At 39.0% G+C, this 23,249-nt stretch overlaps 1 protein-coding gene across 1 annotated transcript in view; it reads right to left on the bottom strand.

Moving 5' to 3' along the window:
- Window positions 1-23,249, bottom strand: part of LOC117171159 (voltage-dependent T-type calcium channel subunit alpha-1H-like) — a 1,009,801-nt gene that overhangs the window by 208,160 nt on the left and 778,392 nt on the right. The window contains exon 18 of the mRNA XM_033358216.1: window positions 5,546-5,701. Within this exon, the coding sequence (XP_033214107.1) occupies window positions 5,546-5,701 (156 nt within the window). The remainder of the gene's footprint in view (window positions 1-5,545; window positions 5,702-23,249) is intronic.

The raw sequence follows: 23,249 nt of genomic DNA on the forward strand, positions 1-23,249 counted from the left end.
CGATTAACGCGCTTGAGGGGATTGCTTTGGAGGTGACTTAACGGGGTAGTTATGTGTTTGATTCCTCTAGATATTAATAGGCATTAACATCTTTATTTAAGTACTCCGTCCCATTAACAGTGATAATGGATTTTAATGTACCCCAGCGATCAAAAAATATTTTAAGAGCGTTTCCACGGATTTCCCGTTCTATGTATTATAATATCCCGTTCTATTATAAGACAATTCGTCATCCTCAATTTTCCATTCATAAAATCTCTCAGGTTGATCTTTGGCGACTTTAAACTTAGTTTCATACCAATTCGGATTATGAATCGTGTTCAGTTGAATTCGTACTTCGATAGTATCTTCAATGACCGTTTTTCATCTATTTGGATCAAACATCGACATTAAACTTGCGTGAGAATGCATCAGGAGCCTCATTTGTAGTCCTTTGTCGATGTTCAACTGTTATACAATGCTGATAAAGGTAGATTGCCCATCTAGCAAGGCAACCTATAGGATTTTACAATCCATATAGCTATTGCAATGCTTGATGATCGGTAACGACCTTGAACGGCATACCTTCTAAATAGCATCTTAATTTCTCGACGGACCAAACTACTGCTAGGCATTCTTTTTCTGTAGTTGTATAATACAACTCCGCGCCTCTCAATGGTTGACTCAGAACTTCAACCAAGTTCTCAATTCCCGTTTCCGGATCTTTTTGGGTCAGACTTGCATCTAAGATAAAATGGATAGCATCAATATACCAGATAAAAGATTGGTCAGGAATTGGGATATATAGTCGAGAAGCCTCGATGAGAGCTTTTTCGACATCGTCGAATGCTTTCTGCTCAACCTCCTTTCGCCTGCAGGGAATTTTGGGATTTGTAAATTTATTTGAAGGACCCTGAATTCTGAGTTTGTTCTCATGTCGAATTCGTCGACAAGCCACTCTTATCACCATTCAAGAATATTCCGCCCCTCCCCCTGAAAAACCGCGAACACCAATGGCAAAATGACAATATGCTCATCAAGACCGCGACTCATATCGAGACTCATATCGAGACTCGAAATTATTTTGGCATGGTTGAGATAAGATAGAACTCATATTGTGAAGAGGATATGCTGTTTTGATTGTTTTTTGGTTAAGGAGTTGGTAGTTTATGCAGAACCTGAGCCCACCATTTGCTTTAGCAGCAACTACTGGCGAACATGCCTATTCGCTATTAACCCATGAAACATAACACTTTTCCAGAGAACGATCGACCTCTTCACTGATAAACTTGCGTATTATTTCTCTTCGTCGTAGAACTGTGTGTTAACGGGAAATCGTGTTTGCTACCATTTAAAGCCCAAGCTTGCGAGAACGTATCTACCAACACCTTAAAGTTCAACCAGAAGTCTATTCCGAGAATCAGATCTCCCGACAATTCTCGCATGATGCTGAACCATTGGGGTCCATAGAAATCACTTATGTCAATTACAACTCCCACTCCGGCGATTCCTTTGACAACTGACTTGTCTTCTAGGCGAACGCCTGTACGAGACGTCAGATCTGCCCTTAACTCCTGAGTTTGGAATTATTTGACGCGTTCGTAAGTGAAATCGCTGAAGTATGATCTACCACTACCACTGTCGATTATGCGACGGATTTTCTCACCAAAAATATAAATTTCGACAGGTATTTTTATTGACTTTTTTGGTTCCTGAGTCGCGTTGCCAGGACGGTATATTTTTCTTCATGCTAGCCGATGGATGACGTGTGGAAGCAAACTCTTGAGACGAAGAAGGACTTTGAATATCCTTACTTTTGCCCTTGGTTTCAGTAATTTGAAATAAAGTTACTGAAGGCTTTCGGCGTTTCCCTGTTGTTTTGTACTATTCGTGTTATAATTTCCTATTTCGCGACAAACGCAATAGATGATTTGACGGTTCCGATGTACTGTAGCGCAAGGAATGTGCTAACTTCGCACAGTTAAAGCAGAACAGTTTGGACGGATAGATCGAAGGGTTGTCTTGTTCCGCCGATTGGATTTGTTTGTCATCGTGGGTCTAAAGTCAATTTTATTTGTTGTTTTCGATTGACTTAACCTGCCTTGGAACTCTTTTAAATTTGGATGAAGTCTTTTTAGCGTCATTGATTTAGAATTCTGGACTCTGAACTCTTTTTTTGAGTCAAACTGCTCTTGAACATAATTCAGCTCCGTACGACTATACCTCAGGCGCTCCTTCTTCGAGTCAGTTGGTCTATGGTAGAGACATCTACGCTCGTTAGCATAGTGTAAAAGTTCGGTATAGTTTCTAAGGAATAGATTTAAAATCTCGAAAGCCAGTCGTGAATTAAACTGTGCCAGGATTTGTTTTAATTCATTTCAATTCGTGAACCTCGACGAGGAGATCCACGTTATCTATTTGACGCCCCACTCGTATTGAAAGGCACGTGAAAAGTCCCTCCACGTATGCCACGAGTCTTTATTTACGAGTTCCCATGACCTATATGACTTATCTTTATTGGCATGTCATTGTCGAAATCAGAAGGACTGCCACCGTGTCCACGAATTGATGACGCGTTTTGGGTATGTCTCGAATTAATTCGAGACAATGAATTGCCACGTGATTCGCTTAAGCAGAACGAGGCATCACCCACGCTTTGACAATTACTATCATCATTTTGGGAACCATGTTTCTCACTTCCTACTATTTTGCGATATCGTTGTTCTGAGAAGAAAATCTGTCTGTCGACTAATTACACGTTGGTGCCTGGTTGATCAACAACGATTCTAATCAACCGCGGAACGCTTTGTCAAGGTTTCGATTCTGCGTACTAAGACGCTGTAATTTTGGTCTAACCCGAAATTAACTAACCCAGGGCAGGTGGGAGTCGTTGTACGTGAACACCTACCTCTTCCCGCACCCATAGGGAAATTGGCGTTAGGTGATTGAATAACCGGCTAATGAACTTACAACAATCAATATAGACTGCGAAACAATCGCGAAATACCCAGGGTAAGACCTAAGCTACTCCGAAATTGGCATATTTATTTTAAACATTTAATATTTTTATTCATTTCAGTCATCTATATGACTCACATTATTTGACAAATTTAACGTCTTATTCAACGAGCAAGATTTAATTTAGATTTGAATCGCATAATCATGTGACTCAAGTCGATTTGTTCACATGTATTTAACAAAATGTATTTATCGTAAATTTTCAAGTCTATTTTCGACTTAAGACTGCTACGTTTAAACCGTGCATTTATGCGATTCAAATTATTTTGTTATCGTCGTATAGAAAGAGCAAGATCTTTGCTACTCGACCTAAATGTATTCTGTTTCACTGAAAATGTACTCTGTCAGTAGAGAATGCAATTAATCGTATGCTTCCTTTGGCCACAGAAATTTGGTAAAAGCCAGCACTAACATTGCGAAAGTTCATATTATTTGTTAAATTAAAAATATAATTATCAATTAAGAATCGGAGACCAATGTACCTTAAAAAAATGAATTTTTATTTTAGTAATGAGTGCCCAGGTTTATGCAGAGGAATAATATCGTTGATTGAAAAAAGTCATTATATGTTAAAAATAAAGAAAATTAGAAAGTGCTAAAAATTGTACAAGTTCTTTAACAGATTCTTCAAATTAAAACTTCTAGTTAATTAGAACTATGGATAAAGTTCTTATTCAACCCGTTACCTTCAGGAAGATTTAAAGTCTAATTCGTAAGGTTCGGAAATAATTTTGAACACTTTTAATTAATCGAATCTGTGCTAGTAGTGAAATTTTCATTTGTGAGTATTCTAACATTTTGTAAAATCTGAGTAGGATTTCCAACCCGTTTTCATTTAGGAGATGATTCAAAAAGAAATGTTCGATAATAAAAGGCAATAAAATCGATTGAAAAGGATTCACTAATTTAAAGGTATGAATTTATGTACTCTAGAAAAATCAGCCTTAATCCCAGAATTAGCTCAAATATATAAAATGCAAAGAAAAATAAATTAAAAGAACAAATCCTGGAGAGTCACAATTTAATTTAAAATTTTAGAATTTAATTTAAAGTTTCAGAGAAACCGTTAATTTAACTTTAAAGAACAGAAATTCTCCTTTCGCTTTTGTGAGCCGTGCCATTCGACAAGCCAAGTTCCTGAAAACGGCGCCGAATCGATTGTTCGCTGTCTTGGCGTACACTCTCAGCTACAACCGCTACATTTTCTTCACTAGCTGCTGCAGGGGATTTAATAGGTCAAGTATCATTCAATAATAATGATTGTTTCTCCAATTTCTTGATGGTATGGCAAATAGTGGACTCACAAGGCCGACTATGAACACCATAATTTGACCGAAGCGTGCGAAACACATTCTTCACAAAACGCGAATTTTCGTAATACAATTGCACAATTTGTATAAGTTGTTCAGGCGTAAGTCTTTCCATGATGAAATGTCAATCAACACTGAACAAAAAAACATGACAGCTTGAAACGACTTGTGTGTCATCTATCACAATTACCCTATTGAAAAAAAAACCTCTTATTGGATCACCCTTTATTGGTAGAGATTAGCCTAAATATAATTTTTTTTTGTATTTTCTGCTTAACATTTTCTTTTTGTTTGACCTTGTATTTTTAGCGAAGGTTTGAATGCTTCAAGTTGGCCACTACGCATCTGGCATTGTTTTTCCAAACTCTGAGTTCATAGTTTCATAGCTTTTATGTTATAAAAGATTTTTTAAAGCATAGGTCGCAACACATTTTTTTTGTAAAGTTAATAACAATCAAATATCAATGCCACATCAATTTAAACATCCGGTGAACGACTTGTTGAATTCGAACAGATCTGACACAGAAAAGTAAGATTAAAATTTTAAAGGAGAAAAATGTTATCCTAGCACACTGCATACAATATATTCGGAGTGTTCGCATGCCTCACTAGTAAATCCATACCACGTGCTATAATAATAATTACATCGTATTTCTTCAAGTTTTTCTCTCCAAAAGTCATGTCGAACAACGTGAAATGAAAAATTCCTTATAAGTAGAAAAAGTATCAAATTGTTTATGGAGAAATGAGATTTTTAAACATTAGAAAATATCTTTTAAAATAAAATCTATGGAAATATCTCAAATAAAAATTCAAGGTGAAATGAAAAAATAGTAAGCAGAAAATTAGAGACGGATTCGTTAAAAACTTGAATGGCGTTTAAAAACAATGTTTAAGAATAACATACTGGTAATTCCCTTTTATATAATTCTCATGTTGTTTCTCCTCGCTGTTAGATAAAAATGAGTTGCGTCCTGAAAATTTCACCCGAATTACTGAATTAATTATTCTTGAGCATATTTTTCTCTGGATCAAAATTTTCTAACTGCACAAAGTTTGGACTGAACATTTGCATTACCAATAACTCCTAACTCAAAAAGTTTAAAGAAAATTGGATAATTCTAAGTATGAGGTTGAGTATCCTCCAGATTCATTCGAATACAAAATTGCAAACAGTACATATCTTGGCAAGAATATAAGCAACTGATACATTATAACAGAATAATACTTTACTTTACCTCGGATGAAAATCCTTCTACTAGAATGGCAACAAGCAGATTGAACAGGACGTAATTACCGAAAGTCATTAAGGCAACGAAGTAAAGTGCAGCCCAATGTGATGTCTTCTGCATACCGTTAAAGAGAACAACATTCCAATCTTCTTGAGTAAGTATCTGTAACAGAAAATTTCATCATAGACAGATCATAAGTAGAACTAAATTATTCACAGTCCTTTTTTTGAACCCAGTATATTTAGATATGCATGGGATATTTTTTAAACGTTCTAGTGGTATTCAATAGTTCCACATGAGATATTGAAATTTTTGAGGTCTTTCACGTGGAAATTTTGAATATCCAAAAAAATATGTTAAAACAATTCAGTATACATTTAAAAATTATGTAAAGTTTTTTTTTCGACTAGCGAGGTTATATATAGGTTGTCGATGTAGTGACGGTTTTTGATCAACTACTCTAGTAGTTATTTCAAACTTTATTTTATTTAAAGTCTTCGTTTGGCTACACGAGTCCTCATCAGTACTACAATACATAATAAAATAATTTTTTGGCATGCAGAGATTTATACGGATGAATGGATAAAAAAGCAACTTTAACTAGATAAGAAAACCAAAAATTCATAATGAATGATTTTCTGGTACAAAAAAGTTTATGATTGTCCAACTAAAGTTGCATAACAAAGCCGATAATAAAGCACTCTTAGCACCGCATTATACCTATAGAGAAACGTAGTTTCCGCGTATATTGGACACCCAGATAGGATGTGTTCTAGATACTAAGCATGTGCAGGACACCCTCTGCACCTATCGCTAGAACCGTCTTCACAATAAATGCAGTCGCCGTACAGCAAGGTGGAAATAAAACAATCTTAACGCGCGAAAATGAACCCCCCTGTACCTGAATTAAGCCCTCGTGTTTTGAGATAAGCTACCGAAACAATTTTGATTCAACTCTTCATGGAGTTATCATCTGTCTTTTGAAAAGCTTAAAGATTCATTCACATATAATAAAAGCATAGAGAGATTGATGCCCCATGGAAAACTAGATTTACTATCTCATTTGGAAAATATTGAGTGGTAACAAACAACATCACCTTCCTTTGGGGCAGCTTTTAGGGTGACACGATAAGTCCTCTGTTTTTGTGCATCAAATTTCTTCCTCTAGTTCTCGCACTGCGCAATTCTTCTAGATACCTATGTGGCGACACTAATCATCACGAGCATGAGGTCACTCATGTATTTGATATGAATGAACTTAAGATCTATGCTTCTGGTAACAGAAAACTACGGAGTACTATAAATATCGTCAAGCAGTACGCCAGCGAGATTGGTATGGACATTGGATTTGACAAATGTGCCAAAATTCCTTTGAAGAAATAAAATATTATTGACGTCCTGGGCGACCCTGAGATTGCAGATATAAGTGTTATCAGACATCTTTACACTAGAGCGACTTATGCGTACCTAGGTGTGCCTCAAATCTACATTCAAAACACAACATCAGTGAAAGAGTGTCTCTGAAGCAGATACAAGCATCTTGTATGGAGGATTTCAAAGGGTCTCATTTTCACGTGCCACGACGGTATAATTTCAATCGATGAATAAAAAGACCGTTACTTGCTATAGTGCTACGATGCGAGCGTGGCCTCTGAACGGGGTTACGTGGCATGACGGAATGCTCTGTGGTGCGAGAAACACCCGGAGCTATTGCACGTTTCGCATTAACGTCTGCCACACCAAGATTTCGCTTAAGCCTAAAGATCTGGCTGAAATGGATGACAAGCTCCGTGGACATTTTTCCAAAGAATCCGACCTTTGGGCTATCAATTATTGTGTGTATAATGAAGCCAGAGGTTTGGCTGCTGCGAACCGTAAAAAAAAAAACAACGGTTGATCATAAGACCAAAAGACGAATGCATCAACTCGCCATAAAGATAGGCTGGGCGAGATAGTACGCGTCCCGCATTCCATGTGTGATTGACTACATCACATCTGGCTGGAATTTTACCGCCAAGGTTCAAAAGTTCGCGCGCGAACACCGGACCCGTTATCACACACTACACCCGTCAAAACTGCTGACCATCAGGCAGTCGACCACCTGCCCAAACCAAAGAAGGTCGCCGTAATTTTAAAAGAAGTCTACGAAGTGCAGCATAGACAAGACGATGACTCAGGAAATATAAATAGCTTCAAGGACATGTATGATGCCCTCAGAACACCTTCTAAAGTATGCCCACCCATCACTACCAGGAGGTGAAAACAATATTTAGAGGGATGGAGAACTATTCCACTCCGGGACCAGATTGTATCAATACCTTCTGGTGGAAAAAGTTTCCTTCAACCCATCAGCATTTGGCCCGTATTTTCACCTTATATTTAAAGTCGGAAGAGCCAATTTCGGAGTGGTTGGTGGAAGGGCGCACAATACTCCTGCCGATAACAGGAAACTTAGCTGACTCGACGAGTAACAGGCCAATAACTTTTCTGAACACACTGTATAAGATATTTACAGCTATACTAAATGATAGGATTGTCCGGGCAAATAAACCTGTGTGGCAAGAAATGTATGAACAACGAGGCTCAAAGAAAGGCGTAGTGGGTTGTCGGGAGAACCTGCTCCTTGATAGATATGTTTAAAAAGATGCAGCATTCTATCAGCGTGACCTATCGATGGCCTGGATTGTTTATCGGAAAGCTTTCGAATCGACCTCCAACAGAATTATTACCTGCCTTTTGGAAAGCTTAAAGGTTCATTCGCAAATCGTGAGGTGCTTAGTGAGATTGATGCCGCTTTGGAAAACCAGATTTACTATCTCATTTGGAAAAAATCGTGTGACAATTAACAAGGTCACCTCTTTAGAGAGGTGCCTTTCAGGGCGACACGATGAGCCTACTCCTCTTTTACCTTACATTAATGCCACTATCTCTAGCACTTCCCCATTCCCACGGCTACCTTTGGGGCAAACTTACAGATCGAAAGTACAAGGTCACTCATGTATTTTACATGCATAATCTTAATATCTTTGCTAAAAACAAAGAGCAACTACATCTAGATCTACGGATTGTTGAGCGGTGTACTAAGAAAATTGGAATGGAATTTGGGCTAGATAAATGCGCAAAGTTTTATTTGAAGCGAGGAAAACCTAATGGCATCCCTGAAGACCCTGAGCTCGTCGTTGAAAGCACTATACGACACCTATGCGCTGAAGAGACTTATACATACCTGGGCGTTCCACAAAGCCGCATTCAGGATGTGACATCTATTAAGGATACTCCCCGAAGAAGATAGAAACGTCTCCTATGGCTGATTTCGTCTTCCGAACTGCCGGCGAGGAACAACGTATCTGCAACGAACATGCTTGCCGTCCCGGTAGTACTCTATTCCTTTGGAGTAGTTCCATTGACGAAGAACGAGTTCAGATCTCTTGATATCGAGACAAGAAAGGTTATGCACACTAACAAAAGCATGCATATTAAGTCTTCTGTTCCGCGACTGTACATCTCACGCTGTCAAGTTGGTCGCGGAATATTGAATCTTGAATGTCTTCACAACAGGATTATTCTTCGTACAGCACATAGAGTCGCAAATGGAAGAGACCCTCTTCTTTAAATTGTCAGGAAACACGAAGAAGTGTGCAAAGGAGCGTTTCTGTACAAAGCAGCGGAGGAGGCTGCTGAAACACTCGGACTTAACTTCAGTATTAGGGGTGAGCAAAATGCATCAAATTTTATCTATCTCGAGTACTCACACCTGAAAGCCTGGATTAAGAAAGCACAAGAGAAAAACATTCGTGAACAGCTTCTCCACAAGAGGATGCACGGCATCTTCCACGGAAATGTGGCAGATCAATCAGTGCCGTGTGAGCTAACGTTTGCTTCTCTTAAATTACCCAGATCGAAGTCTGGCACGGAGGGTTTCATTTTGGCATGGCAGGACATTGTCATTTCCACCTTAATATACCGTCGCCAAATTTTCAAATAATAAATTTCCGATGTTACGCCATTAACCTTAATGTCACTCCTCTTGATATCCCTAGGGAAATAGAGTCAATTGGCGAATATGAGAAGTGCCGCATTTACTGCAACTTTATATTCTCGACAATTTTTTCGGTTACACACTCGAGGCCTGACATAGGTCTTCTTGACTTCGAGAAGCGAACCATGCTCTAGGAGGTGCCAAGCTTTAACTGGCTAATAGCCTAAAAGGCATCCCTGCATATTAACAATATGCTAAAACCCTTGTGGGAAAAAGGCAGAAGGCGGTCTTTCTTGGGTAACTTCATGTCCTCAGGGTGCACGATACTTTTGCTTGAAAAATTTTATGTTCAAGGCAGTGTTTATTGGATCGCACCCATTAAGCACCTTTCTATAGAAGAAGTATTTGTAGTTTAAAATTATTCAAAATGCTTTAAGTAGCAAAGTCGGCGTGATATTAGATAGAGACAAAAGCCACTTTACAACGGGAAATATATCTTACACATTAATGCATAAAATATTGATTTTTTGTATCTGCAAAATATCTTTATATAGTAGAATTAACCGCATAGTTGATGCGTGCGAGGAAAAATACATTGTACGGTGTTTTTCAGGTCGCCGAACAAGAAGCTTCAAAACGAGACAAGATGGAAATGTAGAACAGTGAAACTTATTCACCTCTTAGAACTCAAAAACGCCAATCTAATTGACGTTTTAACATTATAAACGAGAATATTAATATAAAAACTTTTTGTTACGATATATCTGCAATCAATTTGACGGTTTTTAGTAGGTCGCATTAATACATTAAATGAAATTTCTGACGGCCACAAGATAATGAAATTTTAAAAATGGGATTAATGGAGGACAGTCTTATGAGACTATTGCTACCCTTAATTTTTAGTTTTCAACCTTATAGTATGTATTAGTAAGTGTCTTCATTTATGAGAAATTCCTAGGGCTACATACCCCTATAGGGAATAGGTGATACACGTTACAGATGAAATGTGAGGGCGATGTATTTGACGATTTAAATAAAAAATATATATTTCAATATGCATTCATATATATTTCAATTTACGGATTTAAGTTTTACCAGTGTGTACATTCGAGGGTAGGTTTTGATGTGTTAAATAAGTAACCAAAAAGTAGTTTTCTTAAGTGATATTGAGAAGATGAATTTCCGCTACTTGTTTATTTCAAGTAAGAGTGCGATTAAGAATATATTTCCTCATCCTTCACAGATTCTACAAATGCGATAAGACGTGCATCGATGAAAAGAGGGGATAGGGTTACAACTGTTTTAAGTGATGGAGAGGTCGAAGGTCCTATGATTATAGACATTATTTTAGCAGGATTAAGAGTAAGGTCACTTTTTGAGGCCCACTGCACCACCAGATCAATAACCGTATGTACCCTCTAAAATAACTTCTTAAGATTGACAATTGGCCCGGAAAGGTAAAGCTTAAAGTCGTCAGCATATATGCGATAATGGCTATGTCGAAGCTCGCTACCAAGTTCAGAGGCATAAATATTAAATAAAGTGGGTGCAAGAGAGGATGCCTGAGGGACACTACTTTTAACCTCCTCACAAACTGACCTTCGCCATTACTAATTTTCACTCTTTCAGATCGATTACTAAGGTACGACTTAAACCATTTAAGAACCATGTTTCAGAGGTGGAGCGATCTGAGCTTAGTCAATAGTAGATAATGGTTAACTATATCTAACGCCTTAGAAAAGTCAAAAAGGATCAACCGTTATTTTCCTTCTATCAATCGCTAATTTAAAGTCGGAAGTTACTTTGAGTGAGGCTGTAAGTGTACTATGTCTGGCACGGAACCCAGATTGCATTGGGTCCATTAAATTATTTGTTTCGAAGTGTGAATTAAGTTGCTGATGGACAATGCGTTCGAAAGGTTTAGAAAAGACACATAGGATGGATATAGGACAAGAATCTCTAGGAGAGGTAGGGTTAGATATTTTAATAACAGGGCGGATAATCGCCCCTTTTCAGAGATCTGGAATTATCCCTCCCTGCGGGGATGCAAGGCGAATTATTTTAATTGAAATATCATCAGAATCTTTAGCATTCGATTTTACCTCGGAAAGTTTTTCAATTAGGGTTTATTGCGATATGTCAGAAAGGAATAATTTAGTATCATCAAAAGTAGAGGAAACTGAGGACGGGGAAGGAGAGCTATTTTCATGGAGTGTGGACTTAGTGGTAAAAGCTGTCAAAATTTCTGCAGATGAGAAATTGTTATCAGTAGTTAAGTGTTTAAAAAGAATGAGTCCAAGTCATTTAAAAGAAGCCAGATTTTTAAATTTTCATTCCTATTTTTGATAGAATTCAATCTTAATGATTGTATGAATCTCGGATTTTGTTTTGCACTAGGTTCCTCAATTTCCGAAATTCGGCTTGAAAAATACTATTTTTTGTTCTCTTAGCTAATCTACGTTTCTTTTTTCATTCTTTTATCAAATTTTGGATATAAGGAGTCATCCAAGGAGTACACGTCTGTTTTGCTTTTGGGGTATGGAGAGGCGCAAATTTGTCAAACGCTGAAGATCAAAATGCAGTTAGACAATCATCAATTCAAGCCACGTACTAGAATGATAAGTATGGTGGGTGGTATCAAAGGTAATTATGGATACTCCGGCCGAGAAAACTATTGATTTTAAATAGTGAGTTAAATTGTTGGTATCATTAAGGTTTGTGTTTAGGTCACCGGTGAGTACAATGATCTTATAATTAGGTATAAGGTCAAAAATGTCATTCTCAAGTTCTCTGTCGTAAGAGGCGTTAGGAGATTCGTAAATTGCACTCAACAACATACTGTCATAAGGCGAAGATACCGTGAAAAAAAAGTATTCCGTAGTAAGGTAATTGGCGAGAGGGCCCACTCCCACCTTTACACCCCTTAAGCTATCATGGATATAGAGACAGAACCCACCCCCTCTTCTTTCATCTCTATCTCTGCGGAAAAGCGTGTAATTCTCAAGTGCGACAACTATCGAAGAAATGTCAGGCGTTAGTCAGCTCTCAGATACGGCTATGATATAATAAGAAAAGGACATAAAGTGATGTTTAAATTCAACTTAATGGGCAGGTAAAGACTGAGCATTAACGTGGTAAAGATGTAAAGTTTCCATTGTGAGATTGATATATAAAGTACAAATATAGTTAAATATATGTATATGAATATATATAATTAAAAATTTGTCATAAGGGCAACCGCAGGATTTCGCCGAGAGCGGGTGCTAATCTGAAAAATTACACCCGCTTCCAGCGAAATCGCGGTAAAATTTCAGCCACAACCACATCTCACAACCGTGACATAGGTGGTTACAGTCTGTAAAGGAATTAATACGACGACCCAGCAAAAGCCTCGCGCACCCTAAGAACACGGAGCGACCCAAGGACAACCACCTTCTGCATTTTTCCCGCAAGTGTTCTAGCATATTGTTGACACGCAGGGATGCTTTTTAGGCCATTAGCAAGTGAAAGCTTGGCACCTCCAAGTGCTTCGATGATAAAGACGATCAGTTTAACAGAATATTCCGGGTACAATCGTTGCAACTACCTTATAAGGTCTCCATACCTCTCTTTCCTTTCATTCTCCTTGGCTATGATGTTTTTGTCAGCTGGTGCCGAAAATTCGATAACGAACATGGTTCGCTTCTCGAAGTCAAGAAGAACTATGTCAGGCCTCGAGTGAGCAACAGAAACAATTGTCGAGAATATAAACTTCCAGTATATGCGGCACTTCCCATTCTCGACAGTTGACTCAATTTTCCTAGGAGCATTTAGAGGAGCGATATTAAGGTGAATGCCGTAGCAGTGACAGAGATGGTAATAAAGCACTCTTAGTGCTGCATTGTGCCTTTGAATGTAGGTCGTTCCCGCGTGAGTTGGACAACTAGATAGTATGTGAGCTAAATGCTCGGGGTGTGCATGGCATGCCCTGCAGCTATCATCGGGAATGTCTTGGCTAAAAATATGGCGACGGTATGATAAGGTGGAAATGACACCGTCTTGGCATGCAAAAATGAAACCCTCTGTACCAGACTTCAATCCGGGCGATTTCAGGATAGCAAACGTTAGCTCACAAGACATTGACTGATCCTTCACATTTATGTGGAAAATACCGTGCATCCTCTTATCGAGGAGCTGTTCACGAAAGTTTTTCTCTTGTACTTTCTTAATCCGGGTTTTCAGGAGTGAGTACTCGAGATAGATAAGATTTGATGCATTTTGCTCACCCCTAATCCTGAAGTCAAGTCCGAGTGTTTCAGCAGCCTCCTCCGCTGCTTTGTACAGAAATGCTCCTTTGCCCACTTCTTCGTGATTCCTGACCATTTTAAGAAGAGGGTCTCTTCCATTTGCAACTCTATGTGCTGTACCCAAAAGAATCCTGTCGTGAAGACATTCAAGCCTCAATATTCTGCGACCCCTTGACGGCGTGAGATGTGCAGTCGCGGAACGGAAGACTTAAGATGCATGCTTTTGTTCATGTGCATAACCTTTCTTGTCCCGACATCAAGAGATCTGAGCTCGTGCTTCGTCCATGGAACTACTCCAAATGAACAGAGTAGTACCGGGACAGCAAGCATGTTCGTTGCAGATACTTTGTTCCTCGTCGACAGTTCGGAAGACCAAATCTGTCGGATGAGAGGTTTGTATCTGCTTCGGAGCGTATCCTTTATAGATGTCACATCCTGAATGCGGCTCTGTGGCACGCCCAGGTATGTATAAGTCTCTCCAGCGCAAAGGTGTCGTATGGCGCTTCTATCAACGAGCTCAGGATCTTCAGGAATGCTATTAAGTTTTCCTCACTTCAAATATACCTTGGCGCATTTGTCTAACCCAAAATCCATTCTAATTTCCTTAGTATATCGTTCGACAATCCCCAGAGCTAGATGCTTAGGGGATGCCGCACAAGTGCCCGCTTAGATGCCGCACAAGTGCCCGTCGGAATGGCGCAGAGCTAGAGATAGTGGCAATAATGTAAGGCAAAAGAGGAGTGGGCTCATGGTGTCACCCTGAAAGACACCTCTCTGAAACGTGACCTTGTTAGTTGTCACACGATTTTTGCCAGATGAGATAGTAAATCTGGTTTTCCAAAGCGGCATCAATCTCTCTATGCATCCAACTATTTGCGGATGAAACTTTAAGCTTTCCAAACGCCTTTCTTTGAGCCTCGTTGTTCATACATTTCTTGCCACACAGGTTCAATTGCCCGAACAATCCTATCATTTAGGATAGCTGTGAATATCTTATAAAGCGTGTTCAGACAAGTAATTGGCCTGTAGTTCTTCGGGTCTTCAAATTCCGACTTCCGACTTCAAATATGAGGTGAAAATATGGGCCAAATGCTGATGGGTTGAAGAAAACTTCTTCCACCAGAAGGTTTTGATACAATCTGGTCCCGGTGCGGAATAGTTCTTTATCCCTCTTAATACTTTTTTCACCTCCTCGGTAGTGATAAGTGGGCATTCTTTATCAGGTGTTAAGAGGGCACCACATAACTCCTTGTAGCTATTTATATTTTCTGAGTCTTCGTCCAGTCTATGCTGAACTTCGTAGAGTTCTCTCCAAAATACTTCGACCTCCTCTGGTTTGGGTGGGTGTTCGACAGTAACTGGAGGGTCTTGGAAGAGTCAACATGGGTCACAGAGAAACTGTTGATTTTCTCTCACCCACCTGTCCCTTCGCTCTAGACTTCTCGTAGCATCAGATAGTATACGTATTCTCTCAACAATATGGTGCCTGATGGTCAGCAGCTTTGACTTGTTAAGTGTGTGATAACGGGTGCGGAGTTCGCGCGCGAACTTTAGAACCTTGGCGGTAAAATTTCTGCCAGATGTGATGTAGTCAATCACACATTGAATGCGGGACGCGTACTGTCCGCCTAGCCTATCTTTATGGCAAGTTGATGCATTCGTCTTTTGGTCTCATGATCAGCCGTCGGTTTTGTTTTACGGTACGCATCGGCCAAAGCTCTCGCTTCATTATACACGCAATAATTGATAGCCCAGAGGTCGGAATCACCGAAAAAATGTCCACGAAGCTCTTCATTCATTTTAGCCAGATCTTTAGGCTTGAGAGAAACCTTGGTGTTGATGTTTCTCCGGGTCGTAAAGCATCGCTCTTCATCTATTGGATGCCTGCCCGCGGTTGGTCTTAGTGTCGCCTCTCTTTCTTTGTTTCCGGCTTGTTCTAGCTGTGGTAGAGTAGGCGTTCCGCTTACATAGCCCCTTTTATGGAGTACTTCAGCATGGTTTCGCAGACGATGCTGCGAAAAGTGCGATAGCTCTGGGTGTTTCTCGCACCACAGAGCATGCAGCCGTGCCATGTAACCCCGTTCACGGGCCACACTTGCATCGTAGCACTCTAGCAAGTCGTGATTCAGTTGCTCCGTCCACCAAAAGGTTGCGAGATCCCGCCGATCAATCGCATTGAATCCATTTTCATTGGCTCTTCCAACTCTAGATTGGTCGGCATTGTTGGCCGATTTATTGTCGGGAGCCCTGCGCGTTCTGTTGTTGGCTGCGTACTTTGAGAGGTCGCCCGGTATCCCAGAGTCACCGTTCTAGACAACTCACCCAGGTACAATTCAGCTTTCGGCACGGTTTTCACACCTCCGCTTGGGGGTTAATTCCTTCGGGACCACCCCTGGACAATTGTCCGCGACTGCCTATTTATTTTTGTAACCATATTCAGCAGAAACTCTTGGTACAGGGACCCTCTATCCGCAACCCGAGGACGCGTTCGGTGGCTTTGTCATAGGCCGTTCGGTTTGATTCTAGAGGAATCAAAAACGAATATATATATATATATATATATAAATGTATGAAATACGTAAATAGGTTTAAAAGCCTTTCCGTGAAGCTAAATTAACAGAAAGTAATGACCAACACAATCCAGTTTACATGGTTACAATTAAAAGTAGGGATTAAAGCATATTTAGAAGTACAAATTGAAAGATCAATAAGCAAGGTTGAAGCAGCGCAGTAAAAAATGCAAAATTGTTGATATTCAGCTATAGAAATTAAAATAATATATAATATTCGGAAGTTTTTTACGGGGCTTTTATTGTTCTGGAATTAGACCGTGTCGGAAATGTTGTTTTTCGGGATTTTTCAGTCGTCTCATTTGTCAGTATAAATTATATTAATGAAAATATATACAAACACTGAACATCTGAAGAAAATGTGCCAACATTCTCATGAGCACTGTGTAACAGGATTTTCAAACAATAATGAAAACCATCACTTAGCTGTTACTAGGCTGCTCAAGGTGGTTACGAAAACATTTATACTTTTTGTTGTTGTTGTTGTGACCTGAAAAGATTATAAAAAAAAGACCTGAGCAAAGTTGATTTATAATTTATCAGTAAAATAATACAATGATAAGATTCATGATGTAAATTTATTTACACAATAACCAATTTGTTTGAGAACATGGAGAGGAATATTTAGCTTCCAAAGAAGATCGGAAATGTGACTATTTAAATTATGAAGCTGAGAATGGATGAACTCTACAAATTAAAAGCGAAAAGAAAAACTGGCTTTCTCAGAACCACTTCACTTAGTCGTCGCACGTGAACTGCTTGGCGGGAGAACGGTGCACAATATCCGTACCGGAAAAAGTTTCCAAAAGATATTGACAAATTAAAGACATTAGAGTTTGACGATGAGATAAAAAGTTTAATTGATTGTTGAAAGTTTGGATTAAGTGGCGCAATCAGAAGCATGGTCTTTTCAAATTCAGTCAATTCTTCTTCTTGGCCCAACAACATAGTACCTAGCAATTTAGCGAATAACAGCCCCTAACGCCTCGAAGCTAATCTCATGCATTTATAGTACCTAATTCACAAGTCGACCATAGAAATTTTATATATTTTGAAATTACTAAGAAGATAATCCAGAAAAATAAGTAATTTTTTCTTTAAGTTACCTTATTTACTAAATGTGAGATTCCCGTGCAACAAGAGTCGAGTATAAAGTTCTAGTCTTTATAAACAGTTTTCCACACATAAAATATAATAATTATGGTAGTATTATTTTAATTACTGAACTAAATATTAACGTTAATTAATATACGGGAATACAAAATACTACTAAATATGTACGTATTAATTAAAAAAATAATATTATTCATTTCATACAAGTAATTATTGAATAAATAATCAGAGTAAATATTTAAGTCGAAACTTAAAATAAATATGATTAATATAAATGGATAATATTATACCATTTAGCTTGAAACGATGCAAAATATAAATTTTCCAAATGTTTTTTTTTACCAAACATGGTCTATTTTCGATTAGTAATTATTTGTGGCAATTATCAATTAATTAAAAATTGTTAATGTAGATTATTCGTATAGAAAATTCACTGAAATTTCTTAATTTGCCATTAACTCTCATTACGAAAAAGGATTGTTTATATCTACAAGTTTTAACAATAATTGAATTGATTTACTGTTATGTATTTACTGTTCTTAACATATTTGTGGGTGATAATCGTCGTACGTGCAAGTCGTGTAAAAATCTATTATGTAACTGAATTTTTTTGATATACTATCAATTGATGATAGTTTGAGCAAGAAACCAATGTTTCAGAGATGCAGTTCCCTCTTGAAGTCGAAAGTGTCGGATGAATGCCATCAGTATTCATGATATCGTACTCAGCGTGGCGTCGCGTCGTAGCTTTAAGGATAAGGCGTTTGACTTTAAGCGAGCGGTGCGTGCGTTCGATTTTTGGCGATTGCGAATATTTTGATAAAGTGCGTTTCTCATTAGTTATGAGTAAACTCTGTAGATTTAACTCCTAGAAAACAAATTTAATTTGCATTTTGATCAATATTTTCCTTGTTTGAATCTAAAATTTCTTGTAATAGATTATGGCAGTTTACTATACATGTAAAATTTTCTACTGTTGCGACGATAGCATCGCACTTCAGAATTGAGAGCATGGTGCTATCAATTTATGGGACATACGAGGTGTTTTCCAAAAATAAGGTGACTTTATGATTTTCTTAAAAAATATTCATTTATTCCTGAATGTTTATGTTGTCCTCTTCAAAGTAATCCCCCTCAGATATAATACACTTGTGCCAACACTTTTTCCAATCATCGAAGCACTTCTGATAATCATTTTGTGGTATAGCCTTGAGTTCTTTCAGCGATGCAGTTTTTATCTCCTCAATCGTTGAAAATCGATGTCCTTTCATGGGTCTCTTCAGTTTTGGGAAAAGAAAAAAGTCACTGGGGGCCAAATCCAGTGAATATGGAAGCTGAGGCATGACTGTGGTGCTGTTTTTGGTCAGAAAATCTTTCACAAACAACGATGAATGAGCAGGTGCATTATCGTGATGCAAAAGCCACGAATTGTTTTTCCAAAGTTCCGGAAATTTTTTGCGTATCGCCTTTCGCAAACGGCACATAACTTGAAGGTAATACTCCTTATAGACTCCTAATTGACCGAAATCCTGAAAGTTAACAATGACTCTATGGATGATTAAAAATTGCTGCGTGACACCACCAATGAATCGCTTGCTGCGCTTCAAAATTTGAAACGCCCAACTAAACATTGGGGTGATGTTATTGTTTTTTGGACAGTTTTGATGTCGCTTCCTTAAGAATGAGAGACGCAGTTAGGCTCAATAGAGAATATCCTTCTTACGAAGATCTAGTAAATCCAACTTGGAAAAACCGGATTAGCGGCAAAAAGTTAATCCAACAAGTCGCAATCTCTCAAAAGTAATGTAAAGATTTCAGAGCAATGTCAGTTGATAAAAGAAGAGAATTCGTTTTTCAGAAGTACGCATGTATCAATTGTTTGAATCCAGGACAAAACCTTATAATTCTGCTAGCAGATTCTCATGTGCAAAATGTCGTCAGCAGCACAATACACTTCTACACGTTGAATATAGAGATTTATCGGGAAACTCAGCAGCTCAAACATTCTTAAATAACTCGACGCAATTGACTACAGTTAGTTCACAGGTGACGCCTACATCCCAAACTAATGAAAATGAACAAGTCAATTAGACAACTACATCGACACACAACCGCTTACAGACAACTACTTTGGATAATATAAGAGATAATTACGAGCGGCCGCGAGCGTTGGAGGTCACAACAGTCACCTCTAGATGATTTTTTAGAGCTACCCTCATTATTATTTTGTATTCAAAACTTTTACGCAGGTGAACCCGCTTATACGTCATCGTCGAGGACTAGGCCAAGTGACTGATGAGATTAGGACGTTGTAAGTCAATCCAATACGATGTTAGAAGCCTCCTGAAATGATGTTGTAGGCATACAATTCCGACTTTCAAATGTTGAAGATGATCAGTACACCTTGCGTACGCATTGCCTGTAGCCGAAATCACAATTGGATATATGAATGCATAATTCACATTCCTCTACATGGTCTTTACTTCGTGCCTTAACACGCTATATTTGTGGATCTTGGTTGGAAATGTGGCCTGAAAATTTCGGTTAAGTGGACAAGCAATGTCGATGATGTATCGCAATGACGAATCCCTTCGTCTTCGGATACAGAGCACCCTTTTTTAGCAAAATATTGGGTGCCTCACTATCCACTTCATGTTAATCTACCGTTTTTGGGTGTGCACCCTTGACAGTTTTCTGCCTTTATTGTATTTTTAATTAATCTATGGTTTCTGCCCTTATATTTGAGGCCCCATCTGAGGAGAAATTAAAGGTCGTGTAGTCAAGATCCGCTTTACAGACAGTGTCGTAAATCGCAAAATTTCGTTTGCTGTTAAAATAGGCCTTCAAGTATGTAACTTGTGACTCAAACAATTTTTTGACAGCAACAACGCCCCTACCTCCCCTTATGTCATGGTAGAACTAGCATTTTAATCGTTGAATTTTTGTGGTGCATTCGGTGCTTCGTCATTTCTACGTGGACGATTCTGTTTAACTTTTCGAGTTCGGTGTTAGACCCCTTAATGAGTCCCAACGAGTATGTAAGGACAGAGATAGCATATGTGCTGATTGCCCTGATACTGTTTGCCGAGTTGAGAAAACTCTTCATAATCAATCTGAGTATCAAAGTGAAGGGAGTCGTTAGGCTTGCCTTAACTGCCGTATGCTGAATACCCTTAGATTCAAGAATACCTAGATATTTATATGATTCGCCTCGATGTCATTTTTGAACTTGTTCTTTCTCTATGCGGTCTCTCATTCCCCGTTGATTAAATGCACTGTTCTGCATTCATTTATTCCCAACTCCATGTGGATATCATTGAAAAACTGCTTTGTGAAATCGATTACTTGCTGCAGTTTCTGGGCTGAACTAACGTACAGCTTAAGGTTATCCCTGTACAGGAGATATGTCACTTGATGACCATCCTCATTATCATGAATTCTGTACGCATGAGGCATGATGTTTAGTATTTTGCTCAAGGGGTTCAACTCTAAGCGAAACCACAGTGCACTGAAGGAGTCTCCTTGAAATATGCCCATAGTAATGCGTATTGATCTAGTTATCCTTGATTGTTCATTATCAAAACATTTGATTCTTGTACCCCAGAGTCTCATCGCATGACTTCGAACGTCAATAATACGTAGGCAGATTTTGTAAAGTTTTAAGACTTCAAGCAAATAGTCATTCGGCACGAAAGGAAACGCTTGCTTGTAGTCAACGCATGCCATGTGTAAGTTCCTTTGATGCTTAAAACATCCTTTTTGTTCTTCTGTAAGGATGACATTCTCATCGCAATGAGAATATACCTTATCTGCAATGATAGCTGTAAGACTTTTATAAATTGTTGGAAGAGAGACTATCGGTCGAAATTCAGATGGGTTTTGAGCATGTAATTGTTAAGTAACATAAACTTAGTACCCTGGAGCGTAAATTCGAACATCAGATCTGGGTGTTAAACGATCTTCTGAAAACATCTTGCCTACGCAAGATGCACAATGGTCAGGTACTTGTTGAAGAAGTTGTGCACCACGTGCGGACCTGGGGCTTTCCACATACTTGCCCTTTTCAAGACTGCCGAAACATCTAAATCTGTGATGTTTGTCAGTTGCATTTGAGGGAAATTCCTTGCCTTTGCTTTGTCCAGTCTGTATATTAGGTATCCTTTTTCCATTTTCATTTAAAACTTTGCACTTACGTAATAGAGACGTTTCATTCTGGTATCTCAATTGATGCTCTCATACGGTATTTTTGTCAAGGTGGTAGGCTCCAAATAGCTAATGCTAGCCAAAGAATCCTCAGCAGGCATAGTTGACGTGCCCCAGCTGTGGCTCCAGGGGCGTCCCGGCGATGATTGGGAAGCGACAAGTGGTTCAATATATTTAATATACTCTCCATTAATTTCTGATTTTTGGTGTTATTTTTAGTCTCTCTGTTCTTCGTTGTTAGCCTATTTAACATGGAAAACCCTGTCAGTAGCAATGCTATCGCTGAAAAACCCCTCAAAGGTCATGCGTAAGTTCCTTTGATGCTTAAATCATCCCTTTTGTTCTTCTGTAAGAATGTCATTCTCGTCGCAATGAGAATATACCTTATTTGCAATGATAGATGTAAGACATTTAGAAATTGTTGGAAGACAGGCTATTGGATGAAAGTCAGATGGATTTTGAGCGTCTGGTTTTTTGGGTATCATATACGTAGTACCTTGGAGCATAAAACCTGGCATCAAATCTGGGTGTTCAATGATCTTCTGAAAACACCTTGCCAACGAAAAATGCACACTCGTCAGGTACTTGTACCAGAAGTTGTGCACCATATCCGGACCTGGAGCTTTCCAATTACGTGCCCACTTCAAGACCACTGAAACATCCAAAGCTGTGATGTTTGTCAGATGCATTTCTGGGCTATTGCTTGCCCTTGCTTCCTCCAGTTTGAACCACGCATTGTCCAAATTGCATCTGTTCATTTTTCCCCAAACACACGACCAGTAGTTAGTCATATCTTCCAATTGAGGGACTTCGGTGCCTTGGTGCTTATTTGGCTTTACTCTCAGTTCACGATAGAACCTTCTTTCATCTGTCTGAAAGTCTTCGTTTTGTTGCCTTCGTGCATTACTTTTCTTGTATCGACGCAGTCTGGCAGTAAGCACATCAAGGCTCTGTCGTTGAGAGTCTAAAATTTCATCCAATGTTGCTGATGTTAAAGTCTCGATGTTCCGAGGGTGGATGATTTTAGTAACATGGTACTTCAGCTCTCTGGTTCTATTTCCTTTTTTTATATTGAGTTAATCGACCCAATTTTCACCTTACTTTTCTGACATCCATATTAGAATCAATTCCACTAGAATCAAACAGAAGGGCCTATGACAAAGCCACCGAACGCGTCCTCGGGTTGCGGATAGAGGGTCCCTGTACCAAGGGTTTCTGCTGAATGTGGTTACAAAAATAAATAGGCAGTCGCGGACAATTGTCCAGGGGTGGTCCCGAAGGAATTAACCCCCAAGCGGAGGTGTGAAAACCGTGCCGAAAGCTGAATGGCACCTGGGTGAGGTGTCTAGAACGGTGACTCTGGGATATCAGGCGACCTCTCAGAGTAAGCAGCCTTATCCTTGCCTGCGGGGCTCTACAAGGTAGGACGAACCCCTTTCCCTAGCTTCTCGTGGAAGCAACAATGACAACACCAAACATAGTTGTAGTAAGTGCGGTTCAAAACAACAGAACGCGCAGGGCTCCCGACAATGAGTCGGCCAACAATGCCGACCAATCTA

Source organism: Belonocnema kinseyi, chromosome 4 (assembly GCF_010883055.1).
Source record: "Belonocnema kinseyi isolate 2016_QV_RU_SX_M_011 chromosome 4, B_treatae_v1, whole genome shotgun sequence".
Taxonomy (NCBI): domain Eukaryota; kingdom Metazoa; phylum Arthropoda; class Insecta; order Hymenoptera; family Cynipidae; genus Belonocnema; species Belonocnema kinseyi.